At 32.9% G+C, this 25,003-nt stretch overlaps 1 protein-coding gene across 4 annotated transcripts in view; it reads left to right on the top strand.

Moving 5' to 3' along the window:
• LOC114328042 (gastrula zinc finger protein XlCGF8.2DB-like) overlaps nt 1–25,003 on the top strand; it is a 124,304-nt gene that overhangs the window by 71,955 nt on the left and 27,346 nt on the right. Inside the window, exon 3 of one of the 4 annotated variants that reach the window (XM_050662252.1) lies at nt 7,284–9,381. The exons of the other annotated variants lie outside the window; for them this stretch is intronic. Coding sequence (XP_050518209.1) covers nt 7,284–8,152 — 869 coding nt within the window. The 3' untranslated portion in view covers nt 8,153–9,381. Of the gene's footprint in view, nt 1–7,283; nt 9,382–25,003 lie in introns of those variants that run through there. 4 annotated transcript variants of the gene reach the window in all.

The following is a 25,003-nucleotide window of genomic DNA, read 5'->3' as shown; positions in this document are numbered from 1 at the left end:
ATTCGTAAATTGAAAATCATAAAAAATATATTTTTCTTAAATTGAGCTTTTTCTAATTTTCGGATGTTTCTTGCAATTTTTGGGAGCTTAACCGAAAAGGGTAGAAAAAATTTAAATTCTAGGGTTGTTTTAGTTTATGCGATACCCAAATGCCTGAAAAATACTTCGGTCCAATGGGGTTTAAAAAATCGTGCTCGCCGTATGTTAAAAAGTATTCTCAAAATTCCTTTTGTACAAAACCAAAAACCAAACTAGAAAATATACCGAACTTTCACAGAGAAAATTTCTTAATTTGACCCACGTTGGGCGCCAATTTTGCTACACTATGGACCCTTAAATTTTGCATCTCCAATCATGCTTTACTCATTTTTTGTTACCTGCATTATACTGATTATAGATAATTATTATTTTTGGTGTCTCTTGCGAAGACATTCAAAATGATGCATGAAACCTATTAAAATATACTGGAAATAATTTGAAAAAAATTTAACTGCTACTACGGATGTGACCATCGGAGAAAAACATTTTGAATGTGAAATGTGCTTGACACAATTTACAACGTGAAATATGCTTGACACAAGAGTAGAATGGAACGACCACATAAGCCGAATGACAACAAATAGAGTAGTAAGGACGGCGAGAGACGGTTCCCCAATAGGAAGACGATCAGTGGGAAGACCACGAAAAAGATGGAATGACAACTTACTGGAGGCACATTGAAAAACAGACAGAGTAATGTCTATATAAAAAGAAGAAGAAGACAATTTACGACAAATTTTTCTTTAAAAGTACACATGAGAATACACACTGGAGAACGACGGTTTGCTTGTAAAATTTGCACTAAACGATTTTCACTGAAGGAACGTTTAAAACTGCATATGACAGTGCATGCTGAAGTAACATCTTTTACATGCAAAATATTCAGCAAGCATTTTGCAAGAAAGTCTGGTTTAGAAAGACATATGAGAGTTCACAGTGGTGAAAGGCCCTTTACGTGTGAGATATGCAACAAACAGTTTTCACTTAGATCTACTTTAAAATCACATATGAGAGTGCATACTGGTGAAAAACCTTTCACATGCAAACTATGCAACAAAGAGTTTTCACAAAATTGTTGTTTAAAATATCATATGAAAGTGCATGCTGCTGAAAAGCCTTTTACTTGCAAGATATGATCCAAACAGTGTAGACACAGTTCTAATTTAACAGTATACCGTCTCGGCAAAATGTTATGGTTGGTATTGACCTTACGTGAGAGGGAGTGAAAAACAGCTACTTTAAAAAGAGGTAGGTATATTAGGTCCGCCTAATATTGTCCAAAAATTCAGTAGTGGAAGTACCTAGAGAGGAGAGGTTTGACATTGTTGCCAAACTTATTGTTTTTACTTGACCTGTTGCATGTCGTCTTTTAAGAATTTGAACAATGTTCTATGACAATAAAATTTGGGCAAATTGATTTAAATAACATCTTATTATTTTTATTGGGAATATGCCACAATTGTACTTTAAAATAAGCTTAGACATATTGTTTTCACCCAATTTTGAAAAAATGTGAAAACTTTGAATTATTCATGTCCGTCTGTCCGTCCCTCCGACCGCAAACACAACTCCTCCGTCATTATACCAGGTGGAATGACAAATGAGGTATTGAAATAATACAAGGCTTATAATACAAGGATGGTACTAAAGTTTAGAAATTTTACCTGGTACTTCCGGTTTTAGAAATGCAACCGGAATTACTGTTTTGAAGTCACTGGAATAGTACAAGCAATATATTATTCGACGCGCCTTAGCAAGACGAGAACAAATATGTACTTCCGGTTTCATGACAGACTGCGTGTCCGTCCGTCCGCGAATATCCTTCGTTTAGAATGACAAGTGAGGTGTCGAAAGAAAGCTTATAACTCGAAGATGGCATTAAAGATGACAAATTTGACTTCCGGTTTTAGAGCTTTAACCGGAAGCGATATAATATTCGACGTACCTGAGCAAGATAAGAACAAATGTATACATCTAGTGTTTAAATCATTTCCGGTTAAAAAAGTTCTAACCGGAAGTGCCATATTATAGTCGCAGAAATTATACATGTAACATGTCAATCGAAGCGTATTGAAAAGTCAAGCTTGAATCTTTAGTTCCGGTTTTGAAGGGTACCTAATTTCTATTTAAACAATAATTATGACCGAAAGTTTAGTAAAAATGGCTCAATCGACAAATTAGTGAAATCTTGTATCAATCGACGCAAAGTTATAACTTTGCGTCGATTTTAAATATCGACTTTAGGTTCTACTTTAGATAACTTTAGGTGAAAACCTAGGACTTACTAAGTCCAATTACTTGTTTTGATTTTCACTTCGGAAATCGTTTTATATAAATAAAATTTATTAATGTTTTGTATTTTGGAACGATTTCCGAAGTGGAAATCTAAACATCAAAATAAACTTATTTTAAATTCAAATTGTGCCTGATTTCCAATAGTAGATTGCATTAAGATGCCACAAGAAAAAAGTTTCAGAAAAATATTAATTGGCAACGTTGTGTAGGTATATCATTCACAGGTGGGTGTGGTCGCTTGTGTCTAACCTGTTAAAGGTTAAAATGTTAAAGTTTAAGTGTTTAGTTAGTATTCATTCGTCTGTTAAGGGAGCGTGTGTTGAATTCAATTTAAACTGGAGAAAAAATTACGTTTTTTATGTAAAAATAAGATATTATTTGGTATTTTCCAAATAATATCTTTTAAACCATATTTTCTTTAAAATTTTTTGGAGGTAATAGGTGTTAAAATAAAAATTAGTTCTATAAAAATGAAATAAAATACAATTAATTCTATAAAAATGAATTAGAAAAAATAAAATTTGTTCTAAAAAAATTAAATCAAACAAAAAATAATTGCAACATTACTGTTTAAATTAAAAATAATTCCAAACAATTAGAAAGTATAAACTAAATTGAATTCTTAGGGAAGTAAATGTTCAAACAATCCACCATTTTCATGCGAACAATAACCAAATCTGTTATACAATGCATTTCTCATGGCGTTGAGTTCATCTGCCGATATGTTTTGGCTAAGTTGGATAATCTTTTCTCTCAGTTCATCTAAGTTGGTGGCTCGTTCGAACTCATGCCCATACAAATTGTTCTTTAGCATCCCCCAAAAATAAAAATCTAGGGGAGCTAAGTCGGGTGACCGAGGGGGCCATTTTATTGTACCGTCTGTACTAATGACACGTTCACCAAAAGTTACAGATAAATAATGTTTAACTGCATTTGCATTATGTGCAGGACAACCGTCTTGTTGGAACCATGTTTCGTTGAAGTTAATTCGAAGACGTACAAGTTCAGGAATAATTTGATTTTGCAATAATTCAAGATATTTGACAGCGTTTAAATTGCCTTCGATGAAAAAAGGACCAATAATATGGTCTCCCAAAATTCCAACCCAAACATTTAACTTTTGTGGATACTGTGTACGTACAGACACACTCAAATGCTTATTTGCCTGAGACCAATAACGTACAACGGATGAATTATGTTTTTTGTGAATAGTGAAGGAGGACTCATCTGTAAATAAAATATTTCTCAAAAAATTATTATTTCTATTGCATCTCTTCACAAAAAACCATTCGTTTAAAATGATCATCAGGAAATATTTCCTGAGTCGTCTGCACTTTATAGCAATGGTATTTATTTCTTTTCAAAATATTCCTCACTGTTCTTGCCTTCAAATCAACTTCATCGGCGATTTGTTGACTAGAACACGGCGTCGCTTCTGCCAATGCACATACTTGAATTTCTCTAGTTTCTCGTTCTTGAGAGATTTTCTTTTCGCGAGGTTGATCTGGTGGGCAGCATGTTTTACACCTGCCATGAGTACAGCCAAACTTTTCAAAGTGGTGAATAATTGCCAATACAGTTTTTTCGGAAGGTATTGGCCGATTTGGAAAAGCTACAATGAATTCATTGATAGTGTCTTGTACTGAACGTTTCGGATGACAGTACAATTTTACTATTTGTACTCGTTCTTCAGTTGTATAAACAGTCGGCATATTTATATTTAATTCCTAATTTTTATGTTAACACCTCGAAGTCTACCTCTAAAAAGAAATAGCCAGCCCACTTCGTGTCCCTTTAAGCACATTATGTGCCCAGTGTTGCCCAACCGTCGGCAAACTTTTTCCCTCAACTTACCTTAAAAGTTTACACTTTTATGGAAAAATTTACTACTGTTTACAAAATCTGAGAAGATATGTTGAATTATTTTCAAATATTTTGGACTGGGGCAAAAATTTCCTTTTGGGTTAACTCTTTCCCTATTATCCAGTGGTGTCATGGTGTGGGAACGCGTGGGAACGCCGTTCCCACACTGGTTAATAAAAGAAAAAAAAAATAAATAGAGAATTTAGGTTTTGTAAACAAAAATTAGCAGTGCGTTCCGGCACTGCTAATTTTGCCATGACACCACTGCTATTATCACATTTTATGTTAAAAATTCCCGCAAATGGGGGAAGTTTTCCTCTTGTTGGCAACACTAAAGCACAACAGCTTTGAGAAGCGGTGTCAGTAACTGATAGGATTATGGTACTATGTTGCCAAAATTATCGGGTTTTATCGGAAATTATGTTACAATTTCGTCAAATAAAACTGCGATTCTGTAAATTTCCCATGATTTTGAGAAAGTTTGTACCAGTATTTGTACCAAATATGTATGTAATAGCAACCCTGCATTTTACGTATAATACGGGTCGGTCTTAGACAAGGAAAGGGATCGGTAATAATCGTGTTTCGTGTTGACATTCTCTGATGGGCGTGCATGAACAATGTGGTGGGGAGGACAAGGGGAAATACGATTGATATCTTTGTCTATTCGCTGAAAACATGATCTTATATCTTTGTTAGATATCGCATTGAATTTTGCTATACCAACCATAACATTTTGCCGAGACGGTATATGAAAACACACACTAGAGTCAGTGTTCTCAGACCTCCTGAAATTTCAGGAGACCTACTGATGGCGACCCTCGCCTACTGATCTACTGATGGCGTCCTTAAACCTCCTGATGAAGTGATGAAATTCTGAAAATCATCTGGTTTTGTTCCAACTCGATACAAAACCGTTCTTGAATGATTACGAGGATGCGCAGTAACAAAAAATGTGTTACTGCGCAGCATTATTCGTCATTGCGCATACGCGTAACGATTCAAGAACGGTGTTGTATGGAGTTTGAATTTTTCAGAATTTTATCCTATTTCATTTTTTTTAATTTTTATGCTTTAGCCAACATCTAGCGTTGCCACAGCCGTCCCTTACAGATTTTATAGAGTTGCATGCCTACCTATAAACGTAAAAATACTCCACAAACTGATTCTACTGATTTTTCGTGGCGACATCTAGTTGCCAATCTATAAACGTAAAGACTGAAACTACAGAATTCTACCAATTTTTGAGGCGAGCGAGTCTCCTGAAATCTCCTGATCGTTCGTGGCGATACCTCCTGATCCTCAAAAAAGTCATCTGGGAACACTGACTAGAGTAAACTCACTCCAAACTTCAGACAGATTGTACATAAAAAAATGTCATTTTTCTCTCTGATAATTTAATTTTGTATATAGTTTTCCCCCTTATTGTTATACTTACTAATCATTAATTTTGAAATTAAGTAAGCTGTAATATAAAATTTTCATGTGCATTTGTTTATATTTATTTCCTCTCTACTATATGTTAAGTAGGAGTACTATTCAGATGTGCATTTAATTAAAATAATTTTCAGATTTAATAAGTTTGCAACAAACACCTTGCATTGAAACTAATGTAGAAAAGATAACATGTTAATTAGAATTTTGTACTATGATTATGTATTTTAAATTCCTCATTTTCGTTTCTACAAAATTGAACATGTCTAAAAACTCCATTAGCATTCAAAATATAAATTCCTAATTTTTAAAATATTCTCAGTAACAATTTACAATACTGCTTTTTTAAAAATATACTGATAATAACATCAAAACAATACACAATGAATTTATTTTTTATTTATTGTACCAAAAAAACTTACAGAAAAGTATACAGTAACCAAAAAACAATCAGGTATTATTAGTTTTCCTTTTCATATTAGTCCATGTGTGAGACCACTTTCGTATGAAAAATGTTTCTGACTCGATTTCTTTGCGGATTCCTCTTCAAAAATGTCCCTTTTAAACAAACCAGAAGGGTGCCGGGTGAAACAATTTTTTAAGCAAAATCAAAATTACTTTTTTGCCTCGAAAACGTATTTTTAGGTTTCGTGGGTAATTATAAAGGTTTTTTGTCATATTTTAGAAAATTTGATAGTTTTCGAGTAGTTATAAGCGATTTAAAATCTGAAAAATTCGAAAATATGCATTTTGCGATGGAAACCTCTTAAGTTTTAATAAAATGACAGATCTTTTTTAGTTAAGATGACCCAAAAATGCTAAAAACATATTTTCGGGGGCAAAAAGGTGATGATTTGAATTTGTAAAAAAAATATTAAACAATTTTTGCCCAAAAATTTCGCCCGGCAGCCTTCTGATTTGTTTATAGGGGATATTTTTTAACAAGAATCCACAAAGAAACCGAATCAGAACAGTCAAGACACAGGCAGCATAAATCCGGACCCCGGAAGTGTCATAGGTTTTCGAAACGGACCCTCAGGGAAACTAATTGGTGACCCCTGCACTAGAGAAACGAGGTTTTAAAAGGCAGGCGTATACACTAAACGACAAAATTAACGGAACACCTTAAAAAAGTGGGACATGATAGATTTCTCGAATTTCCTAAACCTAATTCGATGTAATAATATTATTGCTACTTTATACGTAAATCTTCAGACTTTAAATTGGCCATGGCATAGTCCAGATCTTAACCCAATCCAACATTTATGGGACATAATTGGCAGAAGACTACGACAACTCTGCCACCGGGTATGAAAGTTGCTACGAAATTAATAAAAAAAAACGTAATTATCTTTTAAACTACCCAGTATAATATTACAAAACCTCATATTTTAAGAAAGAAGAATCCAAAAATGTGAAAGTATTCAAGGTGACCCATTTAAAAAAACGAAATTATAAGCAACTTAGAGTACCAAATAGATGAAAATATTTTCATCAAATAGGTCAGTCTTCAAAACCTCTATTCCAATTTTCATGATTTAATTGCCTTAAGTTCTCGAGATATTTCTAATAGGCCCTTTATCTGCCTCACCCTATATATTTATCAATCAACGGTTGTATTATACTGATTTAACAGATAATTATTATTTTAGGTGGCTCTTGTGAAAACATCCAAAATGATGCAAGCAATCTATTAAACTATACTGGAAATAATTTGAACAAAAACTTAACTGCTACTACGGATGTGAAAACTGAAGAAAATCCTTTTAAATGTGAATTTTGCTCCAAACAATTAACAAGAAGTTCTACTTTAAAAAGGCATTTGAGAGTGCACACCGAAGTAAAAAAATTTAGATGTGAAATTTGCACAAAACACTTTTCAGCAAACTCAAATTTAACTATACATATGAGAGTGCATACTGGTGAAAAACCATTTAAGTGTAAAATATGCGCCAAACAGTTTTCAAGAAAGCCGGATTTACAAAGACATTTGAGAGTGCACACTGGTGAAAAGCCTTTTACCTGTGACATATGCAGCAAACAGTTTTCATATAGTTTTACTTTACAATCACATATAAGAGTGCATACTGGCGAAACACCATTTAAATGTGGAATTTGCACCAAGACATTTTCAATAAAGAGTAATTTAGTAATACATATGAGAGTGCATACTGCTGAAACACCGGTATGTGAAACATTTGAATGTGGAATTTGCACCAAGCAATTTTCACAAAAGAGTAATTTAATAATGCATATGAGAGTGCATACTGGCGAAAAACCTTTCCAATGCAAATTATGCAAAAAATCGTTTTCACTTAATGCTAGTGTAAAATCACATATGAAGGTGCATACTGTTGAAAAACCTTTCAAATGCGAAGTATGCTCCAAACAGTATTTACACAATTCTAGTTTTATAGCACATGTGGAAACGCACACTAGTGAAACGGGTGACAGTACTATATTAGGTGCGTTCGCGGGTACAGTTGACAAATTGTCGCCGACAATTTCTAACCTCATTTAATATAAATAATATCGTTAATAGATACATAAACAAGGTATATTTACTTTTAATTAATATTAATAACTAATTATTAAATTATAATATTAAAATATACCTTGTATATTTATCTATTAACCCGCCGTTACACGCGTCTTCTATTGTGACGTGGTTGCACGCGTATGAGCGTCGCCCTCACCTACATAAATTCGACTTATTTCGAGGAAGAATGAATGTCAACATCTATAAATATAAAATGGGTTGTACTCACATATTATATAAAGTCTCGTAAACCAATTTTTTTATTAATTTAACAAAACAAAAGTAAAAATAATATAGATCAAAAGCAAGTTTTCTTAATTTTCAAATTCAGCAAGCTACTGAAGAAATTAACGTTCTTTACGCGAATTCATTTTACTAGAAATACAAATTAAAATTAACAACTGTTCTGAAGCTATTTCCTTGTGGCATTTATGTAATTAACTATTAGTATTTTGTATTTTGATAACGACGTCCGAGGTGGAATTCGAAACGTCAATAAAATCAATTTTCAAGTTAAATTGTGGCTTATTTCCCAATTAGAATAGGTAAATTTAAAAATGGGTTCTTAACCAGTGGCGCACCTATAATTTTTCTCTGGGGGGGAGGGGGGTTTGCTTGGGCACCGAAAGTTTTTTGTATTATTTGTGAAAGACAAGTTACATTTTCCTACTTTCTTTTATATATATTTCTATATGCTCTGGGTGGGATTTTAACCCCTCAAACCCCCCTCGGTGTGCCACTGTTCCTAACCTAATCACAACAATAATATTTTAATTAAACCTATCTAAATATTAAATAAAAACCTAAAAGTTTCTTTGAGATAACAGAAACGTGATTTCACCGTGTTTGCACGCGCAGTGAGGAATTCCCTCACTTGAAGAGGGATGTCTCTCCTTTCAACTATCACACAGCACACTGACCGCCTGAAATATTCTATAACTTTTTCATATCCTCTCATGAACCATGCTAAAGGCATTCCTGGGTGCTTAAGGTTATCGTATTAGTTTACACAATTTCATTGGTTATAAACAAATATGGTGAGGGATTCCCTCATAGCGCGTGTAATGGCGGGTTAACGATATTAATTATATCATTTTAAAGTGCGCATGCGTTTTGCTGCTAATTTGTCGCCGACTAGTCCTCGACAGGCTCCCGCGAACGCACCTATTATAGCGATATTACTGTTAAAATAAAACTCACAGTTCGATTTATATACGACTATTTATTTACACTGCATTTATTTACTGCAAGCAGCCTCAATTTGCATAGAAGACAATTTTGGCCCACTATGCATTTCAGCAGTTTATTGTCAGCCAAATTATATCAACCTAACAAGAACGGATTTGAAACACTTTTTAAATCATTAGGTCCCAGGTTCTTAGCGGGTGGGGACTACAATTCAAAACACAAGTGCTGGGGCTCAAGATTATCCCCCCGGGAAGAGGTAGAGTCCTATACGATGTGGTAAAAGAAATGCAACTACAATATCTCTCGACCTACAAACCAATTTACTGGCCAACCGATCGAAATAGACTGCCTGATCTGCTTGACTTCTTTAAATATAAAGGAATACCAAAAGAATACCTGCACATAGAACCTAATGAAGACCTATCGTCAGATCATTCACCAATTATTGCAGCAATAATGACAAAACCATCAGAAAAATGTCCACCTCCAAGACTAAGGAATAAAACAACAGACTGGAATATTTTCAAAGAAATCCTACAAGAACAAATAGACCTAAATATCCCACTAAAACAACCCCAAGATATAGAAAAAACAATAGAAACACTAACAAAACAGATACACGAAGCTGCATGCGAATCTACAAAACAGAATTTTGAACGAAAACAGTTCCATAAGGATTGCCCAACAATAATAAGAACAAAAATATTAGGAAAACGAAAATTTCGTAAAAAATGGCAGGAAACTCGTTCATCTCAAGACAAAACAGAGTTAAACAGAATGTGTAGAGAAATAAAAGAACTACTAAAACAACTTAGTAACGCCAATTTCCAATATTACCTAGAAAATCTGACACCTAATTCAGACAGCGATTTCTCATTATGGAAGGCCATAAATAAGCTAAAGCGGCCACAAAACCAAATTCCACCTATCAGAACAGAAGATTTAAAGACAGATCAAGACAAAGATAAAGAACATCTAGGAAAGGTATTTCATCCACTAACAAACAGAGCCAATGAAGATGACGACATCTATGAATATTTAGATAGTCCTAATCAAATGAATCTACCACCCAAATGGGCAACTTCTAATGAAGTAAAAGGTCTAATAAAAAACCTCAATAAAAAGAAGTCGCCTGGACATGATCTGATAACGGCCAACATATTAAATAACCTACCTAGAAAAGGAATAGTAAGTTTAACACAGATCATTAACTCGATACTAAGAACAGGCCACTTTCCTGCACAATGGAAGTTAGCAGAAATCATAACGATTCCAAAACCAGGAAAACCTCCACATGAGATTACATCTTACCGACCCATTAGCCTATTACCAGTTATGTCCAAAGTTGCAGAGAAAATCATTGCAAGTAGACTAATTATTAATATTCAGACAAACAATATTATACCAAATCATCAGTTCGGTTTTCGCCAAAACCACGGCACAACTGAAAAGTGCATAGGGTGGTAGAAAAGATACAAACAGCCTTCCAGGAAAAGAGCTATTGCAATGCCATTTTCCTGGATGTAAGTCAAGCATTTGACAAGGTCTGGCATCCAGGATTGTCATTCAAACTGAGGAAAGAAATCTCTCAGCCGCTATATACAATACTAAAATCATATCTCGAAGAAAGGCTATTTTACACAAGATACGAAGAAAGTGTGTCTGAAATTCACAACATAAATGCTGGGGTCTCGCAAGGCAGTGTCTTGGGGCCAATTCTCTACACAATCTGTACAGCTGATTTCCCAACTGGAGAAGAATCTACAATCGCAACATTCGCAGATGACACTGCAATTCTGGTAAAAAACTCAGATCCCATACAGGCAGCTGAAATATTGCAACAAAACATACATCTAGTTAAAATATGGGCTAAGAAATGGAAGATAAAGATCAACGAAGCACAATCAGTTAACGTAGTATTCACTAAATGTCACAAAGAAACACCGAATATCCTAATGCATAACAATAATATTTCTAAAAATGATACTGTAAAATATCTGGGATTACACCTTGACAAGGGGCTAACATGGAGAACACACATCTGGACGAAGAGGAAGCAATTAGGAATAAAATACAAAAAACACTACTGGTTACTCGGCCGCAAATCCACCTTATCTCTATCTAACAAAATATTAGTGTATAAAGCAATCATCCGGCCCATCTAGACATACGGGATTGAACTGTGGGGAACTGCAGCAGAAGATCGAGACAGTGAAACAGATGATCATCAAATGCAGTGATAAATATTTCAAACGACTGGAAAAGCACCCCAGCGAATTAGCAGTGAATTTATTGGACAACTCTACACAACTAAATAGACTGAAAATTAGAACTCCTCTTGACTTGCCATTTAGAGCATAAGTGTCTTAAAGGTTTTAAGTGAAAGTAAATGATTTAGTGTAGTTATTAGTAACAAACCTACTAGGAGTTGATAGTCATTGGACTAAAACTCCTCTCACATTTGTTCGTTCCACAAAAATGCTTAGTGTTACTTTTTTGTTGTGGTTTAGCAGATAGTATTTAAAAACAAATAAAAAAAAATTATACACAAGTTTACAGTTCGGAGTTCTGTCTATTTCGAACTATGTAATTTAATTTATAAAATCGCGCGTTATTTATACCAAACACGTTATTCCCGATAATTACAGAAAAGCTGATGCGCCCAGCTCTATTTCTGAACGAACTTTGCTACCGAACATTCAGGAGAATTCATTGCTCTCCACAAACAATACATACTCTCTAGACGTTCCACGACCATCTTTCGGATCGAATTAATGCCATCTCTTGATAGGAAAGGCAACTAAATTGACAAATTATAGTTACGGAGGAATTTCATACTATAAATTTTGCGGAATTTTTTATGAAATTTCGCAAGAAATTAAAACAGCAGAAAGACAATTCATTGTTTTATTCAATAATTATATAAAGAATATCGTGGCTGCGCAACCTGAGAGAATGGTACGGATGTACATCAAACGAACTTTTCAGAGCAGCCGTCTCCAAGGTCCGAATAGCTATGATGATTGCCGATCTCCGTCGCGGATATGGCACTTAAAGAAGAAGAAGATTCAATAATTATACTGTAATTTAAAATTACCTTAAAAGTTCCATCTACATCAAAAATACTAAAAGTCTTAAGGCTATGGGTACATAATTCGCAAATATTTTACGTGTATCCCTACTTTTTCTGTCTTTACACGGCAAATTACGTGTAGTAAAATTCACACTGGTATGGATATGTAAACATTACTAGAATGTCATTCTACTTGAAAACGTCATCATTAATTTAAAGAGATGGGTTTTGAATGTTCTTGGATAACTGTTATTTTTATAATTGCAAATTATTAATTCAGTTAATAAATGTGATAATTTTTTCACTAACTATGTATTCAGTGATTGTAATAATTTATTTGTACAACAAAGACTAATACTCAATCGAAAAAAGAGAAAAGTGTTAAGTGATTTTTTAATAATATATTGTTATGGAACGCTTACAATTTTGAATATCTTTAACAACAAAATACTTGGATCACAGAATATATTATCCTGATGTATTCTCTGCTTGGATCTTCCACAAATAATACACAATAAATAACTTTTTATTAAGTTCACGTCTTAAATCAATTATTTTTCAAATACATTATATATCAATAATATTTAATCAATAACTCAACATATTCCCGATGCAATGTCAAATATTAAAAATTGTCACTGATTGTCAGTGTCTGACTGACAATATATGCCGACAATATTATATTCGGCTGAGTGCGTTGTAAGACAAAGATAGATTTGGAAAATATTACCACGGCATTGTGTTTATTTTTTTCGAATCCTGAAAAAACCAATAAATATTTTTGAAAAATTTAAACGCAGAATGAAAGACTAAATTATTACCGAGGGCCGAAAGTCCCTTAGAATAAATAAAAAGTTTATTTTGAATGATATATTTGAAATTAAAAATCACACTAAATTTTTTCTTAGTTTTTCACCCCTGTAACTTATTAAAATAAACATAGAAGTTCTCAGGGACTTTCGGCCCTCGCTAATAACGTGATCTTTCATTCAGCGTTTACATTTTTCAAAAATACTTATTAGTTTTCTCAGGATTCGAAAAAAATGAATCCCCATTTGAATAGCATTGCAACCGAAAATACGTACCGATCCTCTTAAGTTCTGTCTAAAGTTATGGTAGTAGGTAGTGTTGTAGTCGGGGCTGAAATACCAATATAAACGAAAATCATAGTTTTACTGAAAACTCCATGCAAATATTCCAATTTGTTTTCAAAATAAACACTACTGCCATGTGGCATGTGAAGGCACTGTTTTTGTTATAAATCAATGTTTAATATTTAGTTGAATGAAAAATTTTTAAAGAATATCTTGTAGGAAGATTTTTAGATAAATAACTTATTATAATTTTTTACAAACTTCCGAAAAATATATACGAGTAGGCTCGAAATGCTGATGACACACGTCTAATAGAATAAACTGTTTCATGATCCATTTTACGTGTGGAGAAACAACGCGGGATGATCCAACGCTTAGTGTAAACTTAAAATTCTACTCGTAAAACCGGAGAGAAGGTTAATAAAATTGATTAAAATTGTGATTAAATCTGGTTAAAAACGTAACACCACTGTAATAATTAAGCCACAAATTGTAAAGTAAATACAAAAATAACCCATTAATTTAATTGCCAATTGTTAAATGTGGGATAGGCGCAAACTTTCGGCTGGAATGCTATTTAAAAGGAATACTTGTATTGCATGGGCTGTAACTTTAAATATTGTGTAGACAACTTTATTCTGCCAGTGTTTGACATACGTTAGTGTCACTGCCAAGTTATTCTCAAACTCATTTTGTTAGCGTTATGTACAATTTTATGTTGATTAAAACCTTACATCACAGGTTTTACTTTATCATTTCACTGAGAAAACTTAGTATTATTGAAAATTTTAAACGCAGAATGAAACATTACGTTATTACCGAGGGCCGAAAGTCCCTGAAAACTTCTATAATATTTATATTAATAGGTTACAGGGGTGAAACACTAAGAGTAAATTTAGTGTGATTTTTAATTTCAAATATCTTATTAAAAAGAAACTTTATTTATTCTAAGGAACTTTCGGCCCTCGGTAATAATTTCTCGGTCTTTCATTCTGCGTTTAAATTTTTTTAAAATATTCGAGTGTTTTCAGGATTCGAAAAAAAATTAACACCATGTCCGTGGTTTATTTTCCAAATCGAACATTCGCTATCTTTATCATACAACGCACTCAGTCGAAGGGGAATGTGCTGTCAAGACAGTGAAAATTTTAGATATTTGACAAGGCTTCAGAAATATTTTCAGTTGTTTATTAAATAATATTGATAGCGTATTTGATAAATAATTGATTTAAAACGTGAAATTGATAAAACGTTATTTATTGTTTATTATTTATGGAAGATCCCAAGCAAAGAATACACCAGGATATAATATGTGATCAAAGTATTTTGTTGTTAACGATGTTCAAAATTTATCTAAGCATTCCATATACATTGTAACTCGAACAATATTTGTATTATTAAAAAACCACTTTTTCTCTTTTTTCTCTTTTCTCGATTAAGTATTAGTTTTTATTGCATAGTATATAAATTATTACAATCACTGAATATATAGTTAGTGAAACAATTGTCATATTAATGAACTGAATTAATAATTTAAGCGATTATACAAGTAACAGTTATCCAAGAATATTCAAAAGTCATCTCTACGTTAATGGTGACAACGTCATTGTCAAATAATGTACATATCCATACCAGTGAGAATTTTACTACACGTAATTTGCCGTGTAAAGAAAGGAAAAGTAGGGATAGACGTAAAACATTTGCGCCTTCGCTCTTAAATCGCCATTTAAAATTTACAAATTTTAAATAATTACATGCACTCGTTATAAACAATGATTCAAGTAAACAACGTTTCAAAATAAAGCACTCAATATTTAAAATAACTGTGGCAACTCTGTAATTTAAGCCCCAAAGGAATTCTGTATCCCTTCTCCGATTTGCGCGCGGCTCTCGTCTATTCCTATTCTGGTCGGAGTATACCCCTGTTAGCTACCACAAACAAAAATTGTTGCAAGGTCAAAAGTTGGGCGTCTCGTCAAAATGAAGCTACAAACGAAAAATTAGCTTGTTAGTAATAAATGATCAAAAGGGGCCTGGGATATCAGACTAATTTCAATTTGCATGACATTGTAACGGGATTTAACTCAATATTCAAAAGCTTCTGAAAATTCTTTCTTTAAAAAGATTAAAAGTTCTATATTTGAGGCCTATAGAATCAAAACCTGCTAGATCAATTTTTTGAAATTTTTCAGGACACTAAAAAACATTAAAAATGTAAACTAAAAGGGAAGTTCCCTAGGTTGGCTGTATACCATATAGTTACAAAACTCTAACATGAAGTAAAAAACCACTTCTATGTAATTGGTATATTTATTAAAATTTAAAAAATCCCAATGGATTGAATAAAATGTGTCCAATTCAGAACGTTTTCAGATCTATCGGTCCATCATCAGTGAATTTGAATACTTGCTAAATAGCCCCAGAACCAAACAATGGTTGAATTTATAATTCGATCTACATTATTTAAAAGTAATATTAAACAGGCTAAACGCCGATGTTACAAGATATAACGTCCGGGAACATGGTGAAACCCTACCAGGAAACTCACCATGTTTCCGGCCGTTATATCTTGTAACATCGGCGTTTAGCCTGTTTAATATTACTTTTAAATAATGTAGATCGAAATTCAACCATTGTTTGGTTCTGGGGCTATTTAGCAAGTATTCAAATTCACTGATGATGGACCGATAGGTCTGAAAACGTTCTGAATTGGACACATTTTATTCAATCAATTGGGATTTTTTAAATTTTAATAAATATACCAATTACATAGAAGTGGTTTTTACTTCATGTTAGAGTTTATTAAAAATGTAAATTTCCCAAAAAAGTATCCGGCATTTCTTAATCAAAGTTGAATCAATAAATATCATAAAATGGCACACTAATTTGGTATAGTCATTTTTCTGCAGGCCCCTTACATCTTCAAAAATTTGTACTTTTAGTTTGGATTTAGCAGATTTTGATTCTAGGCCGTCATATGGCTCATTTTCAACTGCTTTTAGGCGCAATTAATGCACTAAAAGTAGGTATTGAACCATTTTGATAAGAAAACATACAAAATATACAAGAAAAATAAGTATTTTAATGTTCATAAAACTGTGGACATATCAGGGTTTGATTCTACGTTAACATTTCAGTGGTATTTTGAAGAGGATTTAGAATGTTTTTAGCCGAAAACGTATGCCTGTAGATTAATAGATAGTTGAACTTTGAAACTGTGTAAAAAAAGGAAAAACGAAAAATTTAGGATTTAGCAGGTTTTGATTCTGATGGGCTCATTTAATACGATATTGTTTTGATTACATAATTACAACATAACCGCAAGGTAAGGAGAACTGGGTCACACGCACTTTAGGTGACACAGTAAATTCTTCCAATTCAGCGTAAAGCATATTTTATTGATAATTTTTTTTTATTAACTCCATCGAGTACAACAATCTGCCCATTGGGCATTAAGCATTTGTTATGGTAAAAAATACAGGCATGTAGAGAGTTACTCCAGTGAGTAACCTCTTTACAATTCTAAAATTAAAATTTTATTAGTTTGAATACACTTATTATGTTCAGTTGGACAAGTCGGACGGCAATTGCCTTTTTAGTCTACGCACTTCAAAAATGTCCCGCACATTTAGTTGTCGAGCAAACGCATTAGGATGCACTAGCACTCGTTCGCAGTATTTAGCACTAAAACGTTGTATGGCTTCTTTCACGGATTCTAGGGGGATGTCGTGTTGAATCACCTCGTTGGATACATAGTATGGCGCATTGACTATGGCACGCAGCACCTTGTTTTGGAATCTCTGTAAGATGTTTGTATTGGAGTTGAAGACGCTAGCAGTGCCCCATAGCTGAATCCCATAAGTCCAAATGGGCTTGAGGATGGGCTTGTAGAGTAAAATTTTGTTATCCAAAGATAGTTTTGAATTGCGTCCAATGAGCCAATACATATTTCTCAATTTAAGTCCAAGCTGTTTTCGTTTGTTAAAAATATGTTTTTTCCAAGTTGGACGTCGATCCAAGTGCATGCCAAGATAATTAGCGTCCTAGGATTGAGGAATTAAACAATTATCAATATATACAGGGGGGCATGTTTCTCTACGTAGTGTGAATGTACATGTATTGACTTAGTTCCATTAGATTTGATGCGCCATACTTTCATCCATTGCTGAATTCTATTAAGGTTTGATTGAAGATTTCTTGATGCTGTTGATGGATCTGTGTGGGATGCCAGGATAGCAGTGTCATCTGCATACGTTGCAACAGTAGTTGTACTAGATGTTGGAATGTCCGCTGTGTATAAAAGATATAGAATTGGGCCGAGAACGCTGCCTTGTGGGATGCCTGAGTGAATAGGATATATCTTAGTGTGCTCGGTACCATGCTTCACCAGGAAGTGTCTATTTTCTATGTAGGATTTTAAGAGCTGGAAGTGAGGATAGGGTAGGAGCTTCTTTAATTTTATTTGTAGTCCTATGTGCCATACCTTGTCAAAAGCCTGAGATATGTCAAGGAAAGCAGCAGAACATTATCTTTTGGCGTTAAAATCCTTGTTTATTTGGTTGACAAGCCTATTCACTTGTTCTATGGTTCCGTGTTTGTCTCGGAAACCGAATTGATGTTCCGGAATTATTTTATGTTTGTCTATTATCGTTTTTAACCTTTTTACTTACATTTTTTCAAAGACTTTACTAATCATAGGCAAAAGGCTTATAGGCCGGTATGAAGATGCATTTTCCGGTCTTTTTCCGGGTTTAAGGATCATTAGGATTTGTGCCACTTTCCATGAACTAGGGAAGTAGTTTAGGCGCAGGATTGCAATAAATATAAAGGTCATTAGTTTTATGCACTTATCCAAGACTTCTTTTAGAATCTTGCCAAAGATTAGGTCAAATCCAGGGGCTTTTTTGATGTATTTTAGGAAAATTTAATTTTGCCCAAGATTAAAAGTTCTGCTAGATCCATTTTTTGAAATTTTTCAGGAGACTAAAAAAACATTAAAAATGTAAATTTCTCAAAAAGTATCCGGCATTTCTTAATCAAAGTTGACTCTTATAGGGTCATTTTTCTGCAGGCCCCTTACATCTTCAGACATTTGTACTTGTAGTTTGGATTTAGCAGATTTTGATTCTTGGCCGTCATATGGCTCATTTTCAACTGATTTTAGGCGCAATTAATGCACTAAAAGTAGGTATTGAACCATTTTGATAAGAAAATATACAAGAAAAATAAGTATTTTAATGTTCATAAAACTATGGACATATCAGGGTTTCATTCTACGTTAACATTTCAGTGGTATCTTGAAGAGGATTTAGAAGGTTTTGAGCCGAAAACGTATGCCTGTAGATTAATAGATACTTGAACTTTGAAACTGTGTAAAAAAAGGAAAAACGAAAAATTTAGGATTTAGCAGGTTTTGATTCTGATGGGCTCATTTAATACGATATTGTTTTGATTACATAATTACAACATAACCGCAAGGTAAGGAGAACTGGGGGTCACACGCATTTTAGGTGACACAGTAAATTCTTCAAATTCAGCGTAAAGCATATTTTATTGATAATGTATTTACAAACATTGAAAGTGCAAATATGTATATAACCAAACATACATGGATTAAATATACAGGGTGTAACAAAAATACAGGTCATAAATTAAATCACATATTCTAGGAATAAAAATAGTTCGATTGAACCTAACTTACCTTAGTACAAATATGCACACAAAAAAAGTTATAGCCCTTTAAAGTTACAAAACGAAAATCGATTTTTACGATATATCGAAAACTGTTAGAGATTTTTTAATGAAAATAAACATGTGGCATTCTTATGCCATGAACATTTTAAAAAGAAATTATAGTGAAATTTGTGTACCCCATAAAAAATTTATGGGGGTTTTATTCCTTTAAACCCCCCCAAACTTTTATGTACGTTACAATCAAATTATTATTGTGGTACCATTAGTTAAACGCAATGTTTTTAAATCTTTTTTGCCTCAGTATTTTTTCTTAACCAGTTTTAATCGAGATGTGCCTTCTTTTTTAATATGTTTACATAACAATTTTATTGGGGTTTTGTGCCTTTAAACCCCCCAAATGTGTGTGTACGTTCCGATGAAACTATTATTGCGGTCCTATTAGTTAAACACATTATTTTTAAAACTTTTTTGTCTCTTAGTATTTTTCCGATAAGGCACCTTTTATCGAGATGTGGATTCATTTTTAATATGGTTCAAAATATACCTCAAATTGCAATAATTTATAAATAAACGCATATTTATTATAACCTGGTCTCATAATCGCATAGGCGTAATCAGGGGGCGTTTTGGGGGTTATAACCCCACCCATTGGGATGTACTTTGAGCCTTGAGCTCTATACGCTTAACACCATAGCCCTCAGAGACCTTCCAGTAGTTGTGACCCCCCCTTTCAGGTAGTTGTAACCCCCCCCCTTTAGGAACATCCTGGTTACGCCTATGCATAATCGTACTTAACAGTATGCAAATATGTGGTGGATTTGACAAATATTCAGAATATCTCGATAAAAACTAGCTTTTCGAAAAACTACTAAGAGGCAAAAAAGTTTTAAAAACATTGTGTTTAACCAATGGTGTCACAATGATCATTTAATTGAAACGTACACAAAAGTTTGGGGGTTTAAGGGAACAAAACCCCCATAAAATTTTTATGGGTTGCACAAATTTCACTATAACTTTTTTTTGAGATATTCCTGCCATAAGAATGCCACATGCCCGTTTTCAATAAGAAACCTCAAATAGTTTTCGATATATTGGAAACAATCGATTTTTATTTTGTAACTTCAAAGGGCTGTAACTTTTTTTGTGTGTACATTTGTACTAAGGTAAGTTAGGTTCAATCGAACTATTTTTGGTCCCAGAATATGTGGTTTAATTTATGACCTGTATTTTTGTTACACCCTGTATACGCTTCTTGAGCGTTGAAAAGTTCTATATTCATCATCTACTTGGAAATAAATTAAAACTGATTAATTCGCGGAGAATGTTTGCATTAGTTGTTAAAATAATCCAATACTTTCATATTAAAATAGATATCAAGTCACTTTTAATCGTTAATTTCAGTAAGTACCTACAGCTTTTACATTATAACATAAAGTGTTTAATAATTTTCTCATTTAAAATACATAATAATAATTAGTACCCCTACTTATTAGTAAGTAATTAATTTTTTAATGGACCGCGATAGTCGTGACGTCAAATCAATGTTGGCTACTCTGGAAGAGTTTCCAAACAAAGCAAAAATTCACACGTGGTGTTTGTTTTGGTTTTTATAATTGGAATATATTGCTTGTAAGATGTTTAATTTTTACAAAATGGTAATGTGTTGGGTACCCGTGATTGTAATCAATGCTCCTAGTATATTTCACACCATATTTCCATATAGGACTGGTTAAGAACCTGAAGAAACGCAGTAAGTACTATGTAGTGTGTAAATCCTTGATTTTGTGTAAGGACATTTATAATTTTAAAAGCAATATTGCAAGGATTATTATATTTTTAAATTTGACTTTCTCGAAAAACGTTTGACGCATATTTTGCACGTAGGTTTTTCACCAGTATCCACGCTCGTATGTCTTTTCAAACTGCACTCTCTGAATATTGTTTGCTGCAAATTTCACACTCAAACGGTCTTTCCCCGGTGTGCGTTATCATGTGACGTTTTAAGTTGTCACTCTTTGAAAACTGTTTGGTACATATTGTGCATGTGAAAGGTTTTTCACCAGTATGCACTTTTCTATGTCTAGCTAAATGCGAGTTAGATGAAAACTGTTTGGAGCAAATTTCACATCTAAATGGTTTTTCTCCGGTGTGCGCTCTCAAATGTCTTTTTAAAGAAGAACGTTAATTGTTTGGAGCAAAATTCACATTTAAAACGATTTTCTTCAGTTTTCACATCCGTAGTTGCAGTTAAAGGGTACCCCCCGTTAAGATAGGCAAAATGCCCTCACTCCCAGAATTCAATTTTTTTTAATTTTTTTACGTTCTATGCAATTAAAAAAATGAGATAACGCGGATTTTTAGCTCGCCACCCCCTTACCCCTCCCCCCACAGCCAAAAAGGTAGATTTTTAGATTTAATTTTTTTTAGTTGGGTTGCAATTGATTTAAAAATTTCAAAAAATCCATTCATGTATCTAAGACTTTTACAAAACATGTCCATTTTTTATGGACCCGTAGGTCGAGTGTACATAACCTCAAAATTTGTTTTAACTTTTTTAAAGCTTATAACTTTTTCTTGGAGGGGGCTGCAGGTCCAATTTTTTTTTGCATTTCGTGTATTTTATCAAAAGCTATCTCTATGATTTTTTTTAGATTTTTCCGTCACCTGCGCCATCTTGAAAAATCCGGAAAACTGTTTTTTAGGGGGTTTTTTGGGATTTTCTCCATTTTATAGACTGCAACATAGATCAACTCAAGGTTTTGTTAATAGATTATGTATAATTTGAAATAACTGAGTATTTAAGGACTATCAAAAATTGGGCAAAACACGATTAAACCCCACAAAAACCATGTTTTTTTTTAAGTTATATAAGGGTTTTTGCCGGCTTAAGGCTATGGGTACATAATTCGCAAATATTTTAAGTGTATCCCTACTTTTTCTGTCTTTACACGGCAAATTACGTGTAGTAAAATTCACACTGGTATGGATATGTAAACATTACTAGAATGTCATTCTACTTGAAAATGTCATCATTAATTGAAAGAGATGGGTTTTGAATGTTCTTGGATAACTGTTATTTTTATAATTGCAAATTATTAATTCAATTAATAAATGTGATAATTTTTTCACTAACTATGTATTCAGTGATTGTAATAATTTATTTGTACAACAAAGACTAATACTCAATCGAGAAAAGAGGAAAAGTGTTAAAGTGATTTTTTAATAATATATTGTTATGGAACGCTTACAATTTTGAACATCTTTAACAACAAAATACTTGGATCACAGAATATATTATCCTGATGAATTCTCTGCCTAGATCTTCCACAAATACTACACAATAAATAACTTTTTATTAAGTTCACGTCTTAAATCAATTATTTATCAAATACACCATATATCAATAATATTTAATCAATAACTCAACATATTCCCGATGCAATGTGAAATATTTAAAATTGTCACTGATTGTCAGTGTCTGACTGACAATATATGCTGACAATATTATATTCGGCTGAGTGCGTTGTAAGACAAAGATAGATTTGGAAAATATTACAACGGTATTGTGTTCATTTTTTTCGAATCCTGAAAAAACCAATAAATATTTTTGAAAAATTTAAACGCAGAATGAAAGACTAAATTATTACCGAGGGCCGAAAGTCCCTTAGAATAAATAAAAAGGTTATTTTGAATGATATATTTGAAATTAAAAATCACACTAAATTTTCTCTTAGTTTTTCACCCCTGTAACTTATTAAAATAAACATTATAGAAGTTCTCAGGGACTTTCGGCCCTCGCTAATAACGTAATCTTTCATTCTGCGTTTAAATTTTTCAAAAATACTTATTAGTTTTCTCAGGATTCGAAAAAAAATGAATCCCCATTTGAATAGCATTGCAGCGGAAAATACGTACCGATCCTCTTAATGATATTTTTTGAGATCGATACAGCCTAAATATTTTTTTTCCTTTTTTTACTTTATATGTGATTAAAAAATAAGACTCATCGCATTTTTAGCCCACCACCCCCTCACCCTGCCTCCACAAAAACGTCAATTCTTCTATTTTTTTTATTTAGTTAAGTTGCAATTAATTTAAAAATTTTATTAGGCTTCTACAAAACATATCTATTTTTTATAGACCCGTAGGTCAAGTGTACACATAACCTCAAAATTCCTTTTTTATTTTTTTAAAACGTATTTTTGACTTCGATCGATACTTGTATTATCGATATTTTTTTAAAACGTCCAATGAATTGTACATCTCTCTCGCGGACGATCGCCTTAATACGTGCTTAGCGCTCATTTTTAATTATTAAAATTAATAGTTAGTAATAAAATAATGACAAAAATTTCTTCAGGCTCTTGTAGGGGGGCTTTAAACTTTGATTTGGTCACTTTCTGACTTTCCTAATAATAATTTTTAATCGAGTTATTAAGCCTTGAAAATGGCCATTTTCGTGTTTTTCAAATTTTAAATCGCGTGTAACTCAACAACAGTCAATTTTAGAGCAAGATCACAAGAGACCTTTTTTGATCAGGTTGATCCAGAGAATCTAAAACAGATTTGTCCGAAGTGAAAAAATTGATTTTTTGAATTCGTTTAAAAAATTATTTAAACAATTTTCCGACCGCGGTACAGCGGCACCTTGTGAATTTGTTTAAAGGACCTGTTTTTGAGTAAGTTTGTGCAAAAAACCAATCGGAATAATTTACCTAACGGGGACAAGCATTCATCGTGGACTATTTGCATTATGAGCCAAATGTAGATGATTTGGAAAACATTAAACGATAAATATCTATGTCTTGTATATGCGAGTTGCGCAAACGGCAAAACATATTTACACCCTTTTCAATGGCTTTATTACCTTTTTGAAAAATTTATATATACAGGGTGAAAGAATTGAAAAAAAAACAACATATTTTTACATAAAAAAAAACAGTAAAAACACAAATTCTTTTAAACCGATTCTTCCGGTTTCAGACCTCGATATTATTCACCAAAAAGCAACCTATATACCAAATTTGGTTCAAATCTGACGTCTCGTTCAAAAGTTATCGTGCTATTAGTCACATATGTATAGTCGCCATTTTGAATGCCCGCCATTTTTGTAAAAGGAACACAAACTGAGATGGCCTCGTATCTAAATTTGAACCTCTATATGTGTAGTATATGTGGTCCAAATTATATGCTTCTACCATTAAATGCACAATAATTCTTATAATATTTGCACGAATCTGCCGCATATAGGTACATGTGAAGATACGTTTTGCATTTATTAAATGGTAATTAACATAACTAAAAACTTACAAATATTTCCTAAAAAATATTTTTACGCTCTTTTCAATGGCGGTATTAACTTTTTGAAAAATTAATACATATAGGGTAAAAGAATTGAAAAAAAAACAGCATATTTTTACATAAAAACCAGGAAAAACACAACTTCTGGTAAACCGATTCTTTCAGTTCAAGACCTCGATCTTATACATCAAAAAAGAACCTATATACCAAATTTGGTTGAAATCTGAAGTCTCGTTCAAAAGTTATCGTGCTATTAGTAACATATGTATAGTCGCCATTTTGAATCTCCGCCATTTTTGTAAAAGGCAAAATCTGAGGTGGCCTCCCATCTAAATTTGAACCTTTATACGTCCAGTATATGTGGTCCAAATTATATACTTCTATCATTAAATGCACAATTGTTTCACATATCGGCTGCACTATTTTAAATTAAAAATATTAACTATTATTATGTCAAAGTATAAACTAAAGTGTCTATATCAA

The sequence above is a fragment of the Diabrotica virgifera genome, chromosome 9 (assembly GCF_917563875.1).
Source record: "Diabrotica virgifera virgifera chromosome 9, PGI_DIABVI_V3a".
NCBI lineage: Eukaryota > Metazoa > Arthropoda > Insecta > Coleoptera > Chrysomelidae > Diabrotica > Diabrotica virgifera.
Note: the sequence above shows the minus strand (reverse complement) of the source record. Positions and strands in the feature narration are given on the sequence as shown.